Consider the following 23973-nt stretch of genomic DNA (forward strand, 5'->3'; position numbering starts at 1 on the left):
TCATCAGAATCTCGCAATGGCGCTTTCCGGCTACGCGCCCAGCAAAGTAGTTTGGGGACCCCAAAGCGCCACCCCTTGCTCCTACGGGAGCTGGCACGCCTCAAATCAGGCGTTGGGGGGAAAGGGCGCCTGTCCGATGCTCCTCCGCTGGCCATTTCCTGTATAGGAGCTCTTGGCTGCAGTCGCAGCTCTTGGATGCTGCCGGAGCCCTGTACCGACCTGCTCACTTCCTCCTGCCCTTCACTGGACCCGCTGCTGGAGCTCTGACTGGTTGAGGAGCTGGGCTTTATGATGGGGGGATGTTCTCTGTAACTCCGCCTCCTTACAGATATATTGAATAAGTATTATGCTTCCTTCACTCACGCTAGTAAGTGATGTAGCAGAGCAGATTCCCCTTAATATAGCTGGAAGCTAGTTTGCAGATTTGTTTGAATCTCTCAGTTAAGATTATTTCCTGGTGTCCCCTTTAATAAAGACACAAGAGTCTTTCTGAGTAAATTAACAAAAGGTTTACTCACATTTCAGTTCACGATTTGATCCCTGTAAGGCAGGCTTTACTTAGTAGTTACACAAAGAAACTGTGAGTTCATCTCATATGGAGACTGAACTCATGTGCTGCTGGCTGAGAGCCAGCAGACAGCAAAATTACATTAATAGAACAAAATGGCTGCAGGAGAGCAGCATGGCAGCAAAAGATCAACAAGCAAGTGAATACAGAACCAGAGACTGAGAAAATGGCTGTGTGACTTGGCTCTTTTATGGAGTCAGCCAGAGCCATGCCCATCTCCCAGGTCACATGCAGGGGGAGGATGCTCCAGACCAGTGGAAGAGGAAGTTACACTGACTGGATGTCCCCCTGCCTTTGTCTACTCTAGGGAAATAAGGAATGTAGCATTTGACTGTACCAATGGATTACATCCCACAGTTAGGTACTCTGACAACCCTTTGAGCCAGATCATGGGCTTGTGTTCTGTAATGCTCTCTACCAGCATCTCTGGTAGAGATCTTTCCCAGCCGCACTCCTGAGATCTTTCTCCCCCCCGCCCCGCCTTAATCTGGAGGTTTGAAAGATTATAGCCAAGGCCTGCCGGCTAACTCTGCTATGCCCCTTCTCCAGCCAGATAACAGCCATCAACAACCGCCATAAAACAAAATAGAAAGCTGGAGAAGGCAATAAAAGCTTTGTCCCTTCCTCAATAGTAGCCTGACAAGGGATGCCTTTACCTGCCTTCACCTGTTGCTTCACTTCCTTGGGGGTTGAAGAGGAGGTGGATTGCACAGGAGAGATAATATCTTTTCCTGCAATTAGTTTGTGGGGAAGTCTAACCATGCCCACCTAAGTTCCGGGCAAGTTATTTCCCCTTTTGTTTTTTTCTGCACAGTTACTCAGGGCTTAAATGTTATGTTTGACATGGGCCCACCACTGGAAATAATAGCTCCATCTTGTCCCACTCCCATAGAGCATGAGACTCTTAATCTCAGGGTTTCAGGTTCAAGCCCCACTCATGTGGGGCAAAAAGATTCCTGCATTGCAGGGGGTTGGACTAGATGACCCCCGTGGTCCCTTTCAACTCTATAGTTCTATGATGCTATGATCTCTCCACAGGATGTAAACATACATGACCGTGTCGTGCTGTTGTTGCATCGTGCATACAGTGGTGCCTCGCTAGACAAATTTAATTCGTTCCATGGGTCTTTTCTTATAACGAAAAATTCGTCTAGCAAATCCCATAGGAATGCCTTGATTTTTTTTTTGTTTTTTTTTTTTGCCCATAGGAACGCATTAATTGAATTTCAATGCATTCCTATGGGAAACTGCGATTCGCTAGACGAATTATTTGTAAAACGAATTCGTCTAGCGAGGCAACCTCCACTGGAAAAAACCTTTCGTTAAGCAGAAATTTCGTTAAGCAGGGCATTCGTTAAGCGAGGCACCACTGTATCTCTGCCAGCAGCACCCAGTGATGTTGAGCGGGCTTGGAGAAATAAACAGCATGATAAGGATAGCTCATTTGGTAGAGCACGAGACTCTTAATCTCAGAGTCATGGGTTCGAACCCCACGTTGGGCAAAATATTCCTACATTGCAGGGGGCTGGACCAGATGACCCTCGTGGTCCCTTCCAACTCTATGATTCTCAGTAGGTGGGGAAATGATGTGGGGGAAACTACCTGATATGGGGCATTTTTTTGGCACAGACACAATCACACTGTTGGATATATAAGAACTATTCATGTCTCCTTAACATCTGGTCATTTCTTCTATAGTATTATTATTATTATTATTATTATTATTATTATTATTATTATTATTATTAGCCCAAGACCTCTCCAGTCTTACCTCCTGTCCGAGTGGATTGCAAGAATGCAGTGCTGTACCAACAAATCATGCAGAGACACACTAGGCAGCCTCCTTAGAGAAAGTACACTGAGCACTTAGGAGAATTGCATTTTTAATTCATTTGTTCCACACAGCCCACTGGTGTGCCCCAGCAGATCATTTAGGAATTACTAGAGTGGATCATTTTCCAGCCCTTGGGGTGTTACATGCTGATTTAAATCAAAATTATAAGATGCAATTTGGGATACATTTTGTAATCCCAACTATTTTAGAAGGATTTTTTTTTAAAAAGCACATTGAAATTCCACCAGAACGAAGAGGGGAAACCAACTGTGTGTATGCAGAATGCGTCTAGTATTTGGAATTAAGGAAATGTCAAGAATTAAATAATCTAAAATGAAAATGTGCTCAGAGCCTTCTGCCTCCCCAGATTGCAGTTTTTTTTGGGGGGGGGGAGCATCTGTTCTCCTACTTGGAAATGCATGTCGAAATGTATGGAGAGTTGGGACTTTAAAAGAAAGGAAAACTTTATTTGCTTTTCCTCCTGACAACTCTATTGAAGTGGACACTGACATGCTTTAAGGAAGAAGAAGAAGAGGGGCGGGGGAACGGGGAATTAAATTCAGATCCACAGCTGTCAATCCTGGCAAATGTCATTTCCTGCTGGATTAAGGAGCTTTTGCTAGGGGGAGGAGAAGAGGAACAGAGGAGCTGTCTCTTACAACTCCTTGGAGCCAGATTATGTGATTCGTTTCCCAGATGAAAAGGTGCTTTCTTTGGTGTGAAAGACAGCCTGCAATCCTAGGCCTGCTTACTTAGGAATAATCCTCACTGGACTCAAGGGGGCTTACTTCTGAGTAAACAGGCTGGGAATTGCCCCGCTGCATTTGTATGAGCATTCCGTCAATGCCATTTGGAGGGGGGCTTGCTCTTTTGAGGCAAAGAGAGAAGAAGGAGGAGGAGGGGAGGAGGAGGAGAAGAGTTTAGATTTGATATCCCGCTTTATCACTACCCTAAGGAGACGCGGGTGGTGCTGTGGGTTAAACCACAGAGCCGAGGGCTTGCCGATCGGAAAGTTGGCAGTTTGAATCCCCATGACGCGGTGAGCTCCCGTTGCTTGGTCCCAGCTCCTGCCAACCTAGCAGTTCAAAAGCACAAAGTGCAAGTAGATAAATAGATAGCGCTCCGGCGGGAAGATAAACGGTGTTTCCGTGTGCTGCCCTGGTTCGCCAGAAGTGGCTTAGTCAGGTTGGCTACATGACCCGGAAGCTGTACGCCAGCTCCCTCGGCCAGTAAAGCGAGATGAGCGCCGCAACCCCAGAGTCATCCATGACTGGACCTAATGGTCAGGGGTCCCTTTACCTTTAAGGAGTCTCAAAGCAGCTAACATTCTCCTTTCCCTTCCTCCCCCAAAACAAACACTCTGTGAGGTGAGTGGGGCTGAGAGACTTCAGAGAATTGTGACTAGCCCAAGGTCACCCAGCAGCTGCATGTGGAGGAGTGGAGACCCGAACCCATTTCCCCAGATTATGAGTCTACCGGTCTTAACCACTATACCACACTGGTCCCTACAAAGATTGGGGATGGACAGAAGAAGCAACAAACCCCTTTGAGACTACACCAGTCACAGCCCCCTCCCCTTTTATGTGGACATTTGAGTTTTGCCTCCCTCTCTGCCAACACGCTAGGACTTGAAGGGTCATTTAAAGGGCAGAGTCTATGTTATGTGCTGCGTAGGGATGGCTGAACCGGTCACAGAATCAAAATAACAGATTTTTTGAGTTGGAAGAGGCCACAGGGGTCGTCTAGTCCCACCCCTGCAATGCAGGAATCTTTTACCCAACGTGGGACTCGAACCCATGACCCAGAGATTAAGAGTCTCCTGCTCTAATGGCCGAGTTATCCCTCAGGGTCAGTTCCTCGTTTTTTAAATCTTTAAAGTTCTCTTTGCCACATTTCCACATCAGTTTTGTGTTGATGATAATAATAATAATAATTAATAATAAAGTTTTCATGGAAAGTCATCACCATTTTAGTGCAATTTTCCCCGATATAATGTATATCTGTACACCGTTTTCACTAATATGGGGAATGGGGAGCAGAAAACAGTTTACTATCCAGAAGTTTCTTATCTAGCACATTTCCCAGTACATTCAAAGTGTTGGCGCTGACCTTTAAAGCCCTAAACGGCCTGAGTCCAGTATACCTGAAGGAGCGTCTCCACCCCCATCATCCTGGCGGTTCCCTCCCTGTGAGAAGCGAAGTTACAGGGAACCAGGCAGAGGGCCTTCTCGGTAGTGGCACCCGGCCTGTGGAATGCCCTCAAGGGGATACACAGCTTTTAAAAGACATCTGAAGGCAGCCCTGTATTGGGAAGTTTTCGATGTTTGACATTTTATTATGTTTTTATATGTGCTGCAAACTGCCCAGAGTTGCTGGGGATCCCAGCCAGATGTGTGGGGTGGTGGTATTATTATTATTATTATTATTATTATTATTATTATTATTATCATCATCATCATCATCATCATCATTATTGACATATTTGCCAATGGGACCTTTTAATGTTTTCCCATAAAAAATACAGTATACTGGCCATACCTGGGAGAGTTAATATTATCTCTTGCTGTACTCTCCATGGTAATCTTCACATAAATACAATTTTAACCTTACTGCTCTGGTTAATGGCCACAGTACAATGACGTGCTTTGTAATTAGAGGGAATCACCTGCCAGTACACCTGTCTGCAGATAGTATAATATAATATAATTTTGTGTCAATTGCTTCTATTCTTTGTGTGTGTGTTTTTCCTGCACCTGCTACTTATAACCTCAGAACTGTGTAAAGGTCCAAATCAATTACCTTGGGAAATTACCTTAATCGCTCATCAGCTTACCCATTGTGTGTGTGCACGGAATTGGCATGCAGTACAAAGAGCGTCGTGATTTTGGATTTGCTTATAAAAGCAGTATAATACGTTCCGCAAATGCCACATAGTGCATTTGCTTGAATTTCCTTTTATTGATGAATCAATTTGATAATTTGGCCGGAGGGTTTGTATGTTTAAAAGCACAGGGTGATCAATAAGTGTCCATTTTTGAACATGGATTCAGAAACGCAAGAGTAGATTATTTCACTAGAATAATGATTATTTATTATTTATTTATTAAATCTGTATAATGGCCTTCATCTGAAGATCACAGGGCATTTTGCAACGTAAAAATGCAAAATAAGAACTCAAAATAAATGAAATAATGGTTGACAAATAAACCTATTGCAACATATATCTGGATGGATGGAGAGAGAGAGAGAAAGAGAGAATATCTAACTTGAAAGAGTGGCAGAACTGTGGTGGATGAATTAGCAGCAACGTTTTGAACTGGAAGCCCCAAGACCGCGTGCTATAAGAGCATAAATACAGTGGTACCTCTGGTTGCGAACGGGATCCGTTCCGGAGGCCTGTTCGCAACCTGAAAAGGCCGCATCCTGAAGCGCCGCGTCTGCGCAGGCGCATGACCATAATTCGGTGCTTCTGCGCATGCGCAAAGCCCGATTTAGTGTTTCTGCGCATGCGCGCGCACCGAACCCAGAAGTAACCCGTTCCGGGACTTCCGGGTTTGGCTCGTTCGCAACATGAAAAGACGTATCCCGCAGCGAACGTAACAAGAGGTATGACTATATCAGTTTAGATCAGTTCAAAAGCCCATCTAGTAGCCAGTCTCAGGGAAAGGCCCATGGCAGCACCTCTGCAAATGTTACTCAACCTCTGGCTGGCATGACTAATAATCTTTAGCAGACATTTCCTCTATGAATTTGTCCCACCCAAGCTGGTGGGCATCGCCGCATCCAGTTACAATAAATTCCACACCTTTAAATCCTGCATTCCTTTTGTCTGTCCCGAATCTTCTTCAAACTAGTTTTGTTGAAGGACCCTAAGTTTCCGGTATTAAGAGATAGGGAGAAGATTTTTCTCCTTTTCCTTCGACACCATGCATAAGTTTATAAAACTTTTATCATCTCCTTCTTGGGTCACCAAGAACCCAAAAATAATGTATGCATTTCCCCGGAGGGAATTCCCTCTAACCACCAGATCATTCTGACCACCCTTCTCTGAACCAGAAACGCAGGGCTGCTCTGAGAATGGCAACCGTCTGCCTTCACCCAGCCAGCCGATTTCTTCATACAACTTACACAGTGACCCAACAACGGTTACACTATGTGTGTCCCTCCAGCACCTCTCTACGTCCAGGGTTGATAGAGGCAGGGAAACTTTCAGCTTCATGACATTAGTGCACAGGGTTGGCTTAGTTCCAAGACCGTATTCCTTCATAGGAACCTGCCTGGGTTCTGAGATCTTCAGAGAACCTTCTCCCGGTCCCACCACCCTCGGAGGCACGTTTGGTAGAGGGCCTTCTTGGTGGCTGCGCCCACTGGTGGAGAAAGAGGGGGGCAGGGGGAGCTCACCGACCCTGGCACAACGATCCCAGTGGGGTGCCATTGTGGCTCTCCCCCCGCACTGGGCGCCACGCCCCCCAGGATGCGTGCCGCGCCCTTGCGGCTCTCCACCCCTGGTGCCAGAGCATGAAGCTCCACCACTGGCTGCTCCCAGACTTTGGAACTCCCTCCCTAGAGAAGTTAGATGGAGCTCCTTCCTTTCTGTCCTTCTGCTAGCAAGTGAAGACCTTTCTATTCCAACAAACCATGGCAGTCAATTCCTAGAGGCTGAGGTCCCTTCTGCCCCCCCCCCAATGAAATATTTGAGGGGAGCCCCCAACTGATGGGCATTGCCATTCAAATGGTGTGCATGCGCCACGTCAGTCGATCAGTTATATTGCATGGGGCTTACCTGCCCGCCCCCCAATATGTTTATATTGTTGTTGTCCATGTTTCTAATGGATCTTTTTATGCTATTTCAATTCTCTTAGTGTTTAATTACATTTTCATGCTTTTCTGTGTTTCAGCTTGTTCTAGTATAGCTGTAAGCTGGATGGTAATAATAATAATTAATGATGATGATGATGATGATGATGATATACTACAGATTACAGAAGTGCAGGGCTGCCATTCAGCAACACCCTGTGTTTCTCACGCTGTGTCGTTCTGCTCTCAGTTGCGGAGTGCCCTTTATTTTGACAGGTGTCCATGTAAGGTTTCCTTAAATATATACTGGTTTCTCCCCCACACCTCCCTCTCTCACCCCTAAAGATCTGGTGTTGGCGTGACAGGATCAAAGCAGACCTTGTTTTACGCAGAGGTAACAGACGAGATGAAAGCCGGTGAAGGTGGAGGCCAGCCAGAAGAAGGGGAGCTGATTGAGGTGGTGGAAATACCTCTGCAGGACGGCATGAATTTTGCATTTGACGAAGCTCTCCCTAAAACCATGGGTTTCATCTTCAGCTTCATGTGGTTCCAGACCAACATTGTCCCAAAGCTGCTAGAAAAAGAATAACCATTACTGAGATTTACCGGAGGGGTGAGGTTGGGATTTTTAATTTTATTTTATTTTAAAAAAACGAAACAGCACAGCAAACCATTTATAAGATTTTTTTTCCCCTTCCTGAATGTATATTTTTCAGGAAAGAGTCGCAAAAATAGGAATGGAAATTAGGAAACTGCTGCTTTCTTTCCCCCCCACCCCGGGCAAAGCAGGAGTTAAGCATTTGACATCATTTGCAGCTGCAGACATAAGTCCTCCCCCACCATTGGCAGTGAATCTTGACAGCCATGAGTTCATTATTGACTGGTTGAACGTAACACTGGACAGCATAGAAGCTGCTAAAGCTGGGATAGCAGAATCCTAATTTGCTAGGACGTGCATTTCCAGCAGCAGCTGTTTGGGGAGGGCAATTTGGAATGACAAAACGGTGAGGAAGGGAAGGATTAAGCCCTTGCCTCTCCCCCCCCCCCGACCCGACCCCTGGCCTCTGTTTCATGCACTGCAAGAGGGTCTTTTATTCGTTTTTTAAAAGCTCCTTTGGATTACTCTACATATACATGCATGCAATGTGTAATTACGCCATGCAAACCCCGCTGGCGGGGAAAGCATATTAAAGGATAGAGCAATAACCACCACAGGCACCCCCTTGCACTCCTAAAGTTTGACTTTTAGAGTAAGAATTACTAGCCTTTCAGATGACGCGTGTAAGCACACACTTTTGCATAAGCCAATGATCTGGCTGTCCCTCCCAATTGGGAGGAGACCGGCACAGAGCTGTGACTCACACAGGGATACAACAAACAGCCCCCACAGAGAGAAGGAATTCTCCTATGTCTCTGCAAAGGGAGGTGATTGGCTGAGCCAGCCGCACTCCAGGGAGAGATGCAGTCAAGTGACCCACCCCCAGGGAAAGCTCATTGGAAGGAGGCTAGGGCGGAGCATGCTCTGTGGGCAGGTCCCCTGGCTTTGCTTTAAGGTACTGAATGGGTTTTGTTTTCTCACTGATGAGCCCTGGTCCAGTTTGGGAATTGCCGAGTCAAAGTTGGCTGCTGCGGAGGGGACGAGTCCGGGGACCAGATATGGCTGGTGGTCTCTGTTTCGGCCAAGCCACACATACCTGCCACACACCCAACTTCATATGTGACATCAGTTAAGGACGGGGCTTTGCTAGCACCATAGATTGGCAGCACACACAACCTCCTCGAGCTTGACTTCCTAACCAGCTGGTCATTGGTTGCTTTGGAAGCCCGGCACAAGGCTCTCCGCAACCCCGGGGTGAACACTTCTCAAGTGCCAAGCACAGAACTTGCAGGACATGCTCAGCCCTCTGCAAGTTGCTTCTCACACACACACCCAAAATCAGCTGGTTTTGGGGTGCCTTTGAACTATGACAGATGTCAGTCAGCTGGAGTCACAGTGACATCATTTGATATACAGGCCATAGCTGCCAAGTCTCCCGTTTTCCCCAGGAAATCCCCATTTTTCCAGCTGTTCCTAGCTGAAAAAATGGATTTTTTTTTGTTTTTTCCCAGTCTATTCTGGCACGGCGGCCAATTTGGAATTGGGCGGAGCATGCTCAGAAGCGACTTTTGATGCTGCTCTGCCCAGTTCCAAAATGGCTGCAGTGCGACTTCTGGCGCAGCGGCCATTTTGGAACTGGGCAAAGCAGCATCAAAAGTCACTTCTGAGCATGCTCTGCCCAGTTCCAAAATGGCGACAGCGCTACTTCCGGTCTGCTATTTTCGGCCCGGTCCCTTATTTCTCTGACAGCAACTTGGCAGGTATGTGACAGGCATGTGTTCCCTCCCACCTATCAAAGTTGGCCCACAGGCATGGGAGAGATAAAATCTGGCCTTTGGACCAAGAAGGTCCCCCCAAGTCTGCTACAGAGGAGCCTCTCCTGGCACGTGTATTGTGTCCTCAAACTTGATTGTAAGTTGCACTGGCTTCTCTCTGGCTGCTCTGCCAGCTTAATTAGTAAAAAAACCAAATCAGTACACAGCATAAAATGGTGAAAAAGCAGAACACGGCTCAAAGCAACTTCCAGCATCAGCGACGATCTGCCCATCCAACCCAAAGCTGCAAACTCTGATTGGTAGTGATCCTCCGGTGTCTCGGGCAGGGGGGGCTTCTTCCCTATCATCTGCTGTGGTGATACTGTTGTGTACTGATTTGTTGTTTTATTGTATCTTTTTAAAACCTTAATTGGTAAGCCTATTTGAGAATTTGATTCACATTGAATATTTCTGTTACCTCGGACTTCTAAAGCAGGTGTGGGAACCTCTGGCTTCCAGATTTATCCCTGCCCTTTGGCCATGCTTGGAGGCCCAAAGATTAACCACCTCTGTTCTCATGGGATCTAGTTTTCTGATCCTGCTGCTCTTTTTAGAATTGGTCCGTATCACTGTCTAAATTTACTTCTAATCATCATTTTAATATTTGGTCATGGCGTTTTTAACGTTGCTGCTGCTGCTGCTGCTGCTGCTACTGCTTTAAATTCTGTTGTAAATGGCCTCGGTAACTGCAGCTATTATTTTCATCAGCAAGACTGCGTAGAAAGGCTTGGAAGTCTGTGAGCCCTCGTGCAATCGCAGAAGCTGGAGATCGCTTTAAGAGGCTATTTATCGTGTTGTTTTGTATATCGGTTCGATGTTGTCTTAAATCATGTCTTTTTTTAAAAAAAAAAATCTTAATTTGTTAGCCACTTTGATAATCTGATTCAGAGGCAAGAGCTGTCTAATAAATAAAAGAAAAATAAAGAGCGATGAAAGCAAAAGTGTTCTGGAATGGTGCATGATTCTGACAAATTAAATTGCATTACCTGTTCTCATTTCCAAGCGAAGTTGCTGGAATCCTCATGCTGATACAGCCTTCAGTGATGCTGTGAAATGTGACATGTGACATGTCGATGGAGAGCAAATCAGCCATCCCCCCGAAGAGCAGGGAATCTAAAATAGGAAATCTCCCCACCGCCACCTTAAATGTGCCGTTCCTCACAGTGTTAGCATTAATTACCATGGCAATGCTATCTGTGTCAGTGGGGCGATTTAAAATGCATGTTCCAAGGCAGCTAATCTCGGGAGATGCGCACATTCTGCAGCAGTGCTACTGATTTAAAGCCAGCCGGCTGTGAACATATTTGGGGGCCGATAGCGCTGCTGGCAGGCAGCGGCTTCGCACAAGACTCCCATCGGAGCTCACCACCACATGCCGGATCATATTTGCACCTGCAAACCTACCAAGAAAGCACTTTCTCTGTGGCGGCAAAGCTCTGGGCAAACAAATCCTTATCCACAGCCCTCGCTGCTGCTGATACCCTTGTGTGCAAAGGCTTCTGCAGCGCAAAGAGCGTTTTGCAACCCAGGGCCACCGAGGGTGATATAGTCGGGCAAGCTGGCTTCAGTGGACAGAGCAACAAGCTGCTCAGAATGAGGAGTTAGGCTGGAGTTGACAGCTGCAGAAGACCAGATTGCTCCTGAGGTCACCTGGTCCCTGTTGGGATGAAAGCTGCAGTACCCCCTCTGGCCTAAGGTGGCGGTGGCGCTGCAGCGCCACACAGCTAAGGCTTTAGGGCAGGCATCCCCAAACTTCGGCCCTCCAGATGTTTTGGACTACAATTCCCATCATCCCTGACCACTGGTCCTCTTAGCTAGGGATCATGGGAGTTGTAGGCCAAAACAGGGCAGTTTGGGGATGCCTGCTTTAGGGAGTGAATTGCCCAGGAAGCAAAAGGGAACCTGGACAGAGGATGCAGCTCTCAATGTGAGCGGTCTTTTTTGGGGGCGGCAGTTATTTCATGATCAAGGGGAGCTTACCTCTAAAAAATAAATCCGGGTGTGCAGATCAGGCGCTATAATGCTGCCCAGGAATTTATTTAGCTCAGTTAATGTGGAGCACAGCTGTGTGTTAAATGGTTGCAGTTCAAAAAGAAGTGGGACCAGTGAATAGATTTGCTCCTTTTGCCTGAGGGGTGAATGGGAAGAATAGACAACTATTACTATTTCCCCTTCCTCTTCTCTGTCATCTTTGCCGCCAGTCCATCCTTTATAAAAATGTTGAACAACAACAGGTTCTGGTCAATCCCAGGATGGTGAAGAACCATGGGTGAGCATTATTTGGGTTCCACCAGTCAACCAGCTACAATTCCCCCAACAGTAGCACTGCGTAGCGCACATAAATTGTGTAATTTTGTTGCAGCAGACAGCAAGGTGAGTTACATAGTTTTGGGCAGGAGAAGGACTGCAGCAAAACGGAAACAATACTGCATGCGAGAAATATGGGGCAGAAAAGGATGCCTTCTTACACCCTTATTGATGGTTATTTCTGGTCCAAAGGAGACACCGGGGACAGAAGGCCAAGATTAAAACCAGCAAAAGCAATTCACACCAGCAACATTTCTAACAAGCAAATCAGGGTTGCTGATTTTGTTGGGGACAGGGAGCAAGAAATCAAGACTAGAAAATAAAGATAGAAGGTGTGATTGGTTATTGCTAAATTCCAGAGACCTGTGTTTTATTAACCAAAAGTGGTGGTTTGGAAAGAGCTCATTGTTTAAGAAAGCAGAGACAAATCACGTTGTGCAAAAGAGGCACTTAGACACCTTTGCACACCGTTGTCTCAAATTAGCATTCTTTTTGGAAAGTGTAATTAGATCTAATTAGATTTGCATCTGCTGGGTTTGGGCAGCAGACCATGATGATCAAGGATCTCCAAGTCACATCTGTAAATAATTTTCCACCTTGCCTATTCTTCCACCTGCCACACATACAGCTTCAAGCTCTGAAGGTTCTTTTAATGCAGTAAACCTGTTGGGCAAAATCCTTTGGGGAGCTGGGGCACCATTGAAATGAATGGGAGCTACACCAATGGGGATATAAATGAGTGGGTTGTGCCCATTAGCTATATTCATTACTTTTTTTAATTAGTTATTCAAAATCTCCACATTGCACTTTATTTTGCATATCTAATCTAATCTGCTGATCACACGCCTGCCAGCCGTCATTCTTTAATAAGGGCAAATGTTTTTCCCATTCTAATTAGCATCCTAATTGGGCTCATCTTGAACTATGTTTAATATTTATGGCCTTGCCCTTGAAAATATGCATAGGTTTTATACATAGTTCATGGATGTTGCTTCCAGGTTGACTATACAAATTTATCCATAATTCCTTTTCCCGCCTTAGGACAAATCAGAATCAGAACACAATATTGCAACTTGAACATATCAGTTGTGGAATTCTGATTTTCCTCCTATAGAGATTTTTGATATTGTAGGGGCTTCTTTCTTTCTTTTAATGAAAAAGCCACACTAGTCCCCCAGGAAATTGTGAAGGTTAGCATACCCCCTTCATACTACAACTCCCATCAGCCCTAGCTAGCAGGACCAGTGGTCAGGGATGATGGGAGTTGTAGTCCAACAACAGCTGGAGACGCAAGTCTGAGAAACGCCGGCATAACCCAACGCAGAACTTTCAGCCATGCAAACCCGATCAGCTTTACTGACACCCAGGATTCCCACAGCCTGCGCTGCAGACGTTTATGCAAGGGTCAAATGCGAAAGGTGAGGGGAGAGTGGGCCTCCTTTTGCTGTCGTGAAAATGATCGAAAGCACTAATGTGTGTGTGTACATTCACGTGTGTATGTGTTTCACTGAGTATATAAGTCAGGCACAGATGTTTTGCTCCGTCAAGCTTCAAGAACCCACGATGCAAAGGGTCGACTCCCGCACGACCGCGTATACACGCAGCACCAGGAAATAATTACATAAATCGATTTAAACTGCAGAGGGCCAAAACGGCCCCTTCTTCTTGTTTCCAAATCGTTCTCCAGCAATGAGGAAGGCTGAGAGCCACCTTTGCCACCATTCATGCCAGTCTGGTAAGTGCTGCTGGTTTCTTTAAGGGTTTTGCAAAGGTTTCCAGAGGTTTAGAGGGTGTTCAGATGGTGTTCCCCACCATACACGATTTCATAGAATCATAGAGTTGGAAGAGACCACAAGGGCCATCCAGTCCAACCCCCTGCCAAGCAGGAAACACCATCAAAGCATTCTTGACATATGCCTGTCAAGCCTCTGCTTAAAGACCTCCAAAGGAGGAGACTCCACCACACTCCTTGGTAGCAAATTCCACTGCTGAGCAGCTCTTACTGTCAGGAAGTTCTTCCTAATGAGAAGTCTGCCTGAAACCCTGGAGAGCTATAGCTGCCAGTCTGTGTAGACAATGCTGAGCTGAATGAACGAGAAGGACTGGCAAACGGCCTGTCGCTCAGTGGGACAGAACATACTTCTGCATATAAAAGGGCTCTCCCTGCTTGCAATTCCAAGAAATGTATTCAGAAGCAGGTTGCCTCCTCCAACAGTGGAGGCACAGTACAGCTATTGTGGCGAAGACCCACCGGCCATGTTAGAAATTAGCCAGGCTCCGGGCACATTTTGCAACTGGCACCGTGTAGAGAACTCTGGATGCCAGGCTGGTGACTGGGGAAAGCAAAATGTCACTTGGAGAAGGATCTGAAATATTCTCCTTGAACCTCGAATTTGTTTTATCCTGGATTGTCTGATGTTTGAAGGTGTTGCAACCCACTTTGAGATTTGTTCTTTAAAATATAAAGTGGTGCAGAAATGAATCACAACAATGACAACGAAACTCCGCTGTAAAAACAAAACGGCGCCTAGACATTCCATTGTGGCGAACACAACATAGGTTCAAGGTACCCTATGGCGATTGGCTTATATATCTGAGTTTCTAACACTGGCCACTGGTAGACAAATCCATGGGTGATAAGGCTAAACTTCTTTTAATTTCATGTATATGTGCAGTACCTGGGAGTGTAACCCCCACATAAGTGGGGAGCTTGGAAGCAAAAGAAGAGGTCTGTAGTAGTGCAGGGCTTGCGGACCAGTGAACCTGCCTGATGCTATTGGCCTCCGGCTTCCATCATCTCTGATTATTGGCCATGCTAATAATAATAATAATAATAAATTTCTTATTTATACCCTGCCCATCTGGCTGGGTTTCCCCAGCCGCTCTGGATGGCATACAACACCTTAAAAATGGTAAAGCATTAGACCTTAGAATTTTCCCTTAACAGGGCTGCCTTTAAGTGTCTTCTAAAAGTCAGGTAGTTGTTTATTTCCTTGATATCTGATGGGAGGGTGTTCCACAGGGCAGGTGCCACTACCAAGAAGGCCCTCTGCCTGGTTCCCTGCAACCTCATTTCTCGCAGTGAGGGAACCGCCAGAAGGCCCTCGGAGGTGGACCTCAAGGTCTGGGCTGAACAATGGGGTTGGAGACATCCGCAGGTATTCTCAGTGCTTTCTTTCTGGGGGGATGCAGGGGTACACATACCCCTAAACTTTTTGTGAATTTTTGTACTTTTGTCCATTTACAGTGGTGCCTCGCTAGACGAATTTAATTCGTTCCACGGGTCTTTCCTTATAACGAAAAATTCGTCTAGCGAATCCCATAGGAATGCATTGAATTTTTTTGAATTTCAATTAATGCCCATAGGAACGCATTAATTGAATTTCAATGCATTCCTATGGGAAACCGCGATTCGCTAGACGAATTTTTTGTAAAACGAATTCGTCTAGCGAGGCAACCTCCGCTAGAAAAAAACCTTTCGTTAAGCGGACATTTCGTTAAGCAGGGCATTCGTTAAGCGAGGCATCACTGTACTGTATTTAATGTTCCCGATTTGAACTATAAAATGGTGATTTTCTTGAGTCAAAATTAGAGTACCCCTAAACATTTTTTTAAGAAAAAAAGCACTGATTATACTGAATTCAGAGTAGTGCGAGTATCAGAGGTGAGCTGTGTTTAGGTTTGCATATCGGTCTGAGAAACGCGGATTTTGTAATTCCACACTGAAATGCAGACCAAACAAAGTTCTCCCATCTGTAGATTCAGGGCATCTCAAGATCACCACTGGGGCAGGCTCAGTGATATGGAGTCGGATGGCGACTTATAGATTGCCAAAGGGGGGGTGCACCCCTCTCCAAAAAGAAGATGATGCAGATTTTCATGCACTGACTTGTATGTAGCCTTGAAAATCTAGGCGCTATTACTAGAATTTAAATAGAGAGATAACATAACTCACCATAGCAGCAAACTTGCCTGCTCGCTCAGTCTGCAGCCTAGGTGGTGACGGTTAATAGTTCTTCCTGCTCTCCTTCCTTATGGCTTGGAACGGAGAGGCTTTCAAATAGGGGAAACCTTCACATAGAGTGGGGCTGTCTTCTGATAACCCTTAAAGGAGGAAAACGCCTTCTGTTAAGGAAGCCCCAGGCCACTCTGATACAGAATCGCCACTGTGGGCTATCATGCCTCCAAAAATACACCCGCGACACACCCAGCAATAAAATCTGTCGAAAACAGCACACCTGGTGCTGTCTGCAATCTTCTTCCAAACAGTTGGCAGGTGTGAATTGGCCACTGCAAGGTCACGTCCTGCAAGCCGGTTCCCTTACTTACAATGAAGAATAAACCAGCCTTGCTAAGATACACAGACCACGGCTTTTCTTCTTTACTGTACTTTCCCCCTTTCGTTTTCTAAATTGCAGGAGAAGGATAGAACTACTCGCCTCTCCATTGGTTGTTTAAAAAAAATATTTATGCCCTGCCTTTCCGTGCCAAATGTCATCCAGGTTTTAAAAGGGCAAAAATCAATCGACAATAATAATAAATCCAAGTAAAGCAAACAGAATCAGAGGATCAGTTGCGCAACAGAAGAGGCTTGTAGCGGGGAGAACGTGATAGGGAGATTTTCTGTCTGGTTTCTTAAAAATAATAATCTGTAGCATCTAGAAGGGAGATCAGGAACGAAATTCTTCAGGATTCCCCATTTATCCTGATTAAAACCAACCCCCTCCCCACACTTGTTATTTGCCCCATGGTGGGGGGGGGGATACCTTATAAACTTTGAACAACAGCAGAAATGCCAGCTGTGGTGAGGCTGTTGGTTTTAATTGGAAAACACAGAATCCCAGAATTGTAGAGTTGGAAGGGACACCAAGGGTCATGTAGTCCAACCTCCTGCAATGCAGAAATCTCAGCTAGATCATACATGACTGATGGCCCTCCAACCTCTGCTTGAAAACCTCCAAGCAAGGAGAGTCCGCCACCTCTGTTCCACTGTCAAGCAGCTCTTACAGTTGGAAAGTTCTTCCCGATGTTTAGTCAGAATTTCCTTTCTTGCAACTTCAAGCCATTGGTTCGAGTCCTACCCCTCTGAGCAGGAGAAAACAAGCTTGCTCCATCCGACTAAACGCCAGGAAGAGTCACTTAGCTATGGACACCTAATTGGTCCACAAGCCCTGGCCAGAGTTGACCGAGAGCTTCCTGGTCTTCTACGCTTGCTCTAGACTTCATGAGGACTAGCTTCCTTCTGCTTGCTCCCTACTTGCAATGTTGCTTTCCTGCTGGCCTCCCTCAAAATACGCCTGCAGTCCACTTGGAGGCTGTATGGCTTCTTCCCGCCCCACCCTGCCACCTCCTGTCCCCCTGCCATCTCACGCCACAGCAAAGGCTTCCCAGGTGGGAGGAGCCACCTGCCGCCCCCCAGAGCGAGTTTTGCCCCTTGACTCCTGAGCAGGTGTGCTGCCATGGCAAACGCCGCTTTTGGCACCCGAGCCAGTTGTAGTTTTTTTTCCCAGTGGGGGGGGAGGGGTGCCCTTTGTCGACATCCTTCAGTTGCTTTGAACCCGAGAGCGGCTGCTGTGCCAAATTCTCCCTGGGAAAGGGAGCGTTCCAACTGACTCTCTCTCTCTCCAGAAGCTGCAGCTGTTCCACCTGCTCCTGCTCCTGTGAGGCAAGAGGGACGGGTCCTGAGCTCCCATAGAATTGCAGATGAACTTGGCAGAAGGACACAGCCTCGCAAGATGTACCGGTAGGCAGCAGCAGCAGCAACAAACACATGCTCCAAGCTGGGGGCGATTCAGAGGCTCATCAATGGGGGAAGAAGCCAAAGGCTTGGGCAGGCCAAGTCCGTCCGTCCCCAGCCCCTGCCAACGCAAACACTTCTCCTCCCATCCCCAGACCACTCGAAATGTCCCTATTTAGGAGTTACTGGAATATCAGTCCCCACTATTATTCCTTAACTATGCATTATAATTCATAGTACAAACACCCGATCTCTAACAATATCCATGAAAGTAAATGCATCTCTACAGTGGTACCTTGGTTCCCAAACGGCTTGGCTCCTGAGCAAATTGGCTCCCGGACACCACAAACCAGGAAGTGAGTATTCCAGTTTGCGAACGTTTTTCGGAAGCCGAATGTCCGACGTGGCTTCCGCGGCTTCCGCTTGAGTGCAGGAAGCTCCTGCAACCAATCGGAAGCCGCGCCTTGGTTTTCGAATGGTTCCGGGAGTTGAACGGATTCTCGGAATGGATTAAGTTCGAAAACCAAGCTACCACTGTAGTTGCATCTGAGATGAGCAGATAATAACTTGTGTTAGGAAACTCTTATTTCTCAGGGGTTGAGCTGCAGAGTTCACTGCTAGATAGACATGGTGTATAATCTGATGATAACTTTGCTCGGTATGTATTGCACATTATTATTATTATTTCCTACCCTCCAAGTGTCCCTATTTTCAAGGGACAGTCCCTGATTTACAGAAGCCACCCTGGTTTCTGATTTGATCCCAGAATGCCCCGCTTTCCCTTAAAGGTAAAGGGACCCCTGACCATTAGGTCCAGTTGTGGACGACTCTGGGGTTGCGGAGCTCATCTCGCTTTACTGGCTGAGGGAGCCGGCGTACAGCTTCTGGATCATGTGGCCAGCATGACTAAGCTGCTTCTGGCGAACCAGAGCAGCGCACGGAAATGCCGTTTACCTCCCCACCGGAGCGGTACCTATTTATCTACTTGCACTTTGAACTGCTTTCGAACTGCTAGGTTGGCAGGAGCAGGGACCGAGCAACGGGAGCTCGCCCCCTCGTAGGGATTCGAACCACCGATGTTCTGATCGGCAAGCCCTAGGCTCTGTATTTTCATCAGGGAAATGTTGGAGGATCTGGAGTTATGCAACCTCCAAGCCAAGGAGATAAGTAATTATACAACCTTTAGAAGACATCTGAAAGCAGCCCTGTATTGGGAAGTTTATTTTAATGTTCAACGGTTTATTATGTTTTTATAGATGTTGGAAGCCACCCAGAGTGGCTGGCACAACCCTGTCAGGTGGGTGGGGTATAAATAATAAAATCACCATCACCATCATCATTATGTAATAAGACGTCCCAATTTTCATCAGAGAAATGTTGGAGGTCATGAAAGGATGATAGACCAGATGGACCTTTGGTTTGGTCCAGCCAGTCTCTTCTTATGCTCACCTGGCTACCTGACACAACAGAGGAGGAGAGAGAACTTGGGCTGGCAAAAGGAGGAGGAGGAGGAGGAGGAGGAGGAGGAGGAGGAGGAGGAGGAGGAGGAGGAGGAGGAGGAGGAGGAGGAGGAGTTTGGATTTGATATCCCACTTAATCACTGCCCTAAGGAGTCTCAAAGCAGCTAACATTCTCCTTTCCCTTCCTCCCCCACAACAAACACTCTGTGAGGTGGGTGGGGCTGAGAGGCTTCAAAGAAGTGTGACTAGCCCAAGGTCACCCAGCAGCTGCATGTGGAGGAGCGGGGACGCGAACCCGGTTCCCCAGATTACGAGTCTACCGCTCTTAACCACTACACCACACTGGCTGGTGGAAGTGGAAGAGCTTCTTTTGAGATTGCCAGTGTCTGTGGTGGGAAAAGTGAACATTTGTTCTCCTATTTTATTCTCCTTTCGTTATTTCTTTTTTAAAAAATTGCATTGTTTGATCTGGCTCCCTTTATTGGCTCTTCGTGGCCTGGCTGCTGTTGTGTTTTTTAAAAAACTCCATCTTGCTTGCGTGGCTGTCAGCCTTGATTCGTAGCAACATTTATTTAATAAGTGGGGGGAATAACAACCGGCCAGGGGAAAGAGGAGATTTAAAGCTGCCCTGATGCCAGGTGGCGATTCGTGGCTTATCCTGGTGCCTGGCCCTTTGTCCGACCTCAAAATGGATCGGCAAAGCTTTTTAATTCAAGTCTGTAAGCGGGATGATCAGCGGTCTACTTAGTTAGCCTGTGGCTTCCACGGTAGCAGTCTGCCGTGCAGTGAGATATCATCCGAAAGGCCAAACCGTCTTAGGAGAGATAAAGAAATTGAGATGCTAGCATAACCTTCTAATAGCCCTCTGAATATCTCGCATCTCGCTGTGCTTTGTGGCACAGCCCTGGGAGTCTACTGTGTGTCGTCAGACCTAGGCTGCATAGACACCCTGCATTTAAAGCACACCCGCATCCCATAAAAGATTGTTGGGAACTGTAGTTTGCCTTCCCCCCAAAAGAACTACAATTCCCAGCACCCTTAGCAAAGTACCATTCCCAGGATTCATTGGGGAATATGACCGTGTGGAAAAAGCTGACAACTGGACAATGGAAATGGATTCTACAAGCCCTAACTGTGGCCAAGAGACCAATATTGATGAATTGGGAGAATAAAGATAAGATCCCCTTTAATCAACACGAATCGTAGAGTTGGACAGGATCCCGGGGGTCATCTAGTCCAAACCCCCACAATGCAGGAATCTCAAATAAAGCATCCATGACAGACCCCCACCCCACCCCCCAAAAAACCTCTGCTTAAAACATGAGAAAACTCGCAACTTAGAAACCGATTGCCTATAGAAGTAGACTTGTTTGGATAAATATATTGACGTTTGGAACAAGTTTATACAGAATATAGTTGTTTTCTATTTATCATATATGTATTAGGACAATAATGTGTGTGTTTGTAGCTGATTATAATCATTGTATTATACTATATTTGTCTTTCTTGTATTTTTTGTACTTTCCTCTCTCTTTTTCTCCCCCCCTCCCTTTGTTTTCTATAACTGACATTATTTTAATAAAATATTAATAATAATATTAAAGGTTTTGTTGGGGTGTGGGGATATACCTTTAATGTTTAATTGTCTAGTGCGTACACAGTCACTGATTGCTACTGAGCAACACACACACACACACACACACACACACACACACACACACCTGCTTCGTTTCATTCGAGGAGTGTCTTCTGTCCAGAAATCTGCAAACTCTTCTCCTGCATCCCAGAGTGGTTTGCTCCCAGGAGTTCTTAACCCAGGGTATTTCTGAATGTATAGCTCTAAGGAGCTACTTGCCTGCTAATCAATACCTGCTTGGACCCTGACATCTTCCTCAGGTCCCTTTGCCACATTCCCTTACCTGTAACAGCAAGGCGGGTGGTTACTAAGGGGAAGCCTTTTTTGTGGTGGCACCCTGATGATGCAATGCCCTCCCAAGCAAGACTCATCTTGTGCCTTTTGGCTGCAGGAGAAGACTTAGAATCATAGAATCATAGAGTTGGAAGAGACCACAAGGGCCATCCAGTCCAACCCCCTGCCAAGCAGGAAACACCATCAAAGCATTCTTGACATATGCCCGTCAAGCCTCTGCTTAAAGACCTCCAAAGAAGGAGACTCCACCACACTTCTTGGCAGCAAATTCCACTGTCGAACAGCTCTTACTGTCAGGAAGTTCTTCCTAATGTTTAGGTGGAATCTTCTTTCTTGAAGTTTGAATCCATTGCTCCGTGTCCGCCTCTCTGGAGCAGACTTAAAATAAGTAAAAAAATTCTGCCAGGCTATATATCACCTCCAATATCTGAATACCGCTTTGGAGAGCGATGTTGTGTTCCTGTCCTCCTTGCAGGCTTCCCACAGGTATCTGGTTGGCCACTGTCAGAGGAGGATGCTAGACTAGATGGACTCATAGCTGCCAAGTTATCCCTTTTTTTAAGGGATTTTCCCTTATGCTGAATAGGCTTCCTCGCGAGAAAAGGAAAAACTTGGCAGCTATGGATGGACTATTGGTCTGATCCAGCAGCCAGGTTTTTCTGGGCTTCCCATTGTTGAGAGGAATAGCAGGACCTTTGTGTCCCGTCCCCCCCAGCTTCATAGAATCACAGAGTTGTAGAGTTGGAAGGGACCAGCTTGCTGCAACCCAGGAATCTTTCACCCAACGTGGGGCTTGAACCCGTGTCACCTCTGGTGGGGGTCTCTTCCCCCAACGCTCCCTTCTGGCCATGCCCCGTGATTCCGTTCAATGTCACGTCCAGGCCTGGAAAGTGAGTGGGAGTTCTGGGTCCCGAGCATCCCTGCTTCGAGGTTTTAAGCACAATAATCTCACGTGTCACTTATAATTGGCTTAACCGCCATTACATTTTTCTTTTCTTTTCAACTCTCGGTGTTTTGAACAAAGGCCGCAGAGGGAAAGATAGTCGAGGTTCCTCGGCTCCATGAAAGCCGGAGAAGGGAGCGCATCTTTGCACAAATCATTCTTTTTTTTTCCTGATGTTGAAGCGCCTCTTTGTCTCTGCCTCTATGCAGAGGTCTGCCAATAGCATTGCCTATGGCTCACACGTACATATAAATTTTAAAAGGACTCTGTAACGTGACACTGGTTCAGCAGGAATTAGAATCAATGGATGCCATCTGGGCAGGTTAAGGCTGCCTCTCTCCCTCTTTTTGAGTCGACCCCTTTTATTCGAGTTCACAAAAGTGTAACGGCCCCTTTGTAGGCAACTTGGGGGCATCCTGATCCATTGCACCTGCAGTAGCAGCAGCAGCATCTGATAAAGCCCTGGCTGGACCAAGGTATTCAGTATCATAAAGTGATACAGTACTTAGCACATCCGCCGGCCATCTGTATGCAGATTAGCAAGGGCTCCTATCAGATTAGCCATTGCAAATATCCTGTAATTTTAGCATGCTTGCATGTACACAGAAACCAGCATTTCCCAGCTGACTTTGATGCACACATCTGAAATTTGAAGGTGGGATTTGGGGGCGGGCGGGGGGAGGGACGGCCGGAAATGCATTCCGTGTGAGCTTAATCAGCCCTTCTTAATTATGGGTTTTGTCTTTCATCCCTGGCTAATTTTTTTGCATCGCCCTTGCAGAATTAAACTGCTAATATGCTTATGGATTTTATCTGGTCTGCGGTAGTAATGCCGGGCTTGTTTTTGCAATATTCCTTTTATTTTATTTTAAAAAAATCACACTGGCTCTCAATTCCCTGAAAGTTACCCTCCGCTGACTATTTAATATTTTATTTTAAATCATCTGTGGGTGATGTGCACTGCCTTTCTCCATTCTGTCTCCTGGAGACCCAAAATGCTCAGTGCTGCATTGCTAAGCGCCGAGAGCATTTCCCATAAATGCGCCTTATTAAACCAGTCTGAATTCTGGTCCTAAGAAAGCTGCTTATCTCTTTCTTGAGGCTTAGACAACTCAAATGCCTTTTAATTATTAAAGGAACTGAATGATTGCTTGCTCCAAACCAAAATAAGTCACCGGCGGAGGAGGGGGCAGGCGGATGAGTGGCACTACTGCCCTTGGAGCTTTTTCTTTTTGAAACACGAGTTAATGTCCTAACGCTGCGCAAATAGTAAGTTGTTGCTTTCTTCTGGTTGTTGCTGGGCAGGAAGAAATGGCACTTCTTTAAAATTAACTGGGAGGCGGTGGCAGGGGGTTCCCAACCTTTCTTTCTTTTTTTCTTTTTTTGGCCCCAGAGGCTAATTTGGAAATTGGGGCAGGGGGGAGAGTATTGTGGGCATGACGAAATGCCCATTTCACAGAAGCAAATTGTGATGCTGAGAACCTCTCGGCCCACAAGAAACAGGAGAACGCCTACAGCAACACTCACCCAAAGGATTTGCTCAGGAGATTTAGGACCAGAGTTTTCCTTCTCCTAGATGGGATGGTTGACAAGTCCCCATCTGCCCCTCACTTCCCTCTACAGCACATGCAGAAACCGCCTTCTTGACTGCTGGACCCACTCTTGGTCTTGTCTGCTCAATCCTCCAGAGTCTGTCTTTGCATGCAGGGGCAGAGGAGAAGGAGAAGGGGAAGAAGGAGAAGAGGAGGAGGAGGAGGAGGAGGAGGAGTTTGGATTTGATATCCCGCTTTATCACTACCTGAAGGAGTCTCAAAGCGGCTAACATTCTCCTTTCCCTTCCTCCCCCACAACAAACACTCTGTGAGGTGGGTGGGGCTGAGAGACTTCAGAGAAGTGTGACTAGCCTGAGGTCACCCAGCAGTTGCATGTGGAGGAGCGGAGACGCGAACCCGGTTCCCCATCAGATCGCATTCGTCTTGCGAAAA

General features: G+C 46.5%; 2 protein-coding genes and 1 long non-coding RNA gene across 4 annotated transcripts in view; 2 read left to right on the forward strand and 1 right to left on the reverse strand.

Annotated features, from left to right (window-relative positions):
* NUDT14 (nudix hydrolase 14) overlaps positions 1 to 7841 on the forward strand; it is a 49767-nt gene extending 41926 nt beyond the window's left edge. For both annotated transcript variants that reach the window (XM_035104697.2, XM_035104706.2), the window contains exon 5: positions 7545 to 7841. In XM_035104697.2, coding sequence (XP_034960588.1) covers positions 7545 to 7788 — 244 coding nt within the window. In that variant the 3' untranslated portion in view covers positions 7789 to 7841. The remainder of the gene's footprint in view (positions 1 to 7544) is intronic.
* CDCA4 (cell division cycle associated 4) overlaps positions 1 to 23973 on the forward strand; it is a 571510-nt gene that overhangs the window by 194956 nt on the left and 352581 nt on the right. The window lies entirely within an intron of this gene.
* Positions 9531 to 16227, reverse strand: LOC118079935 (uncharacterized). The gene is made up of 2 exons (XR_009557110.1): positions 15874 to 16227; positions 9531 to 11739 (listed from the first exon to the last, which is right to left on the reverse strand). It is a non-coding gene; the product is annotated as an uncharacterized LOC118079935 (long non-coding RNA).

Source organism: Zootoca vivipara, chromosome 1, assembly GCF_963506605.1.
Source record: "Zootoca vivipara chromosome 1, rZooViv1.1, whole genome shotgun sequence".
In the NCBI taxonomy this organism is placed as follows: domain Eukaryota; kingdom Metazoa; phylum Chordata; class Lepidosauria; order Squamata; family Lacertidae; genus Zootoca; species Zootoca vivipara.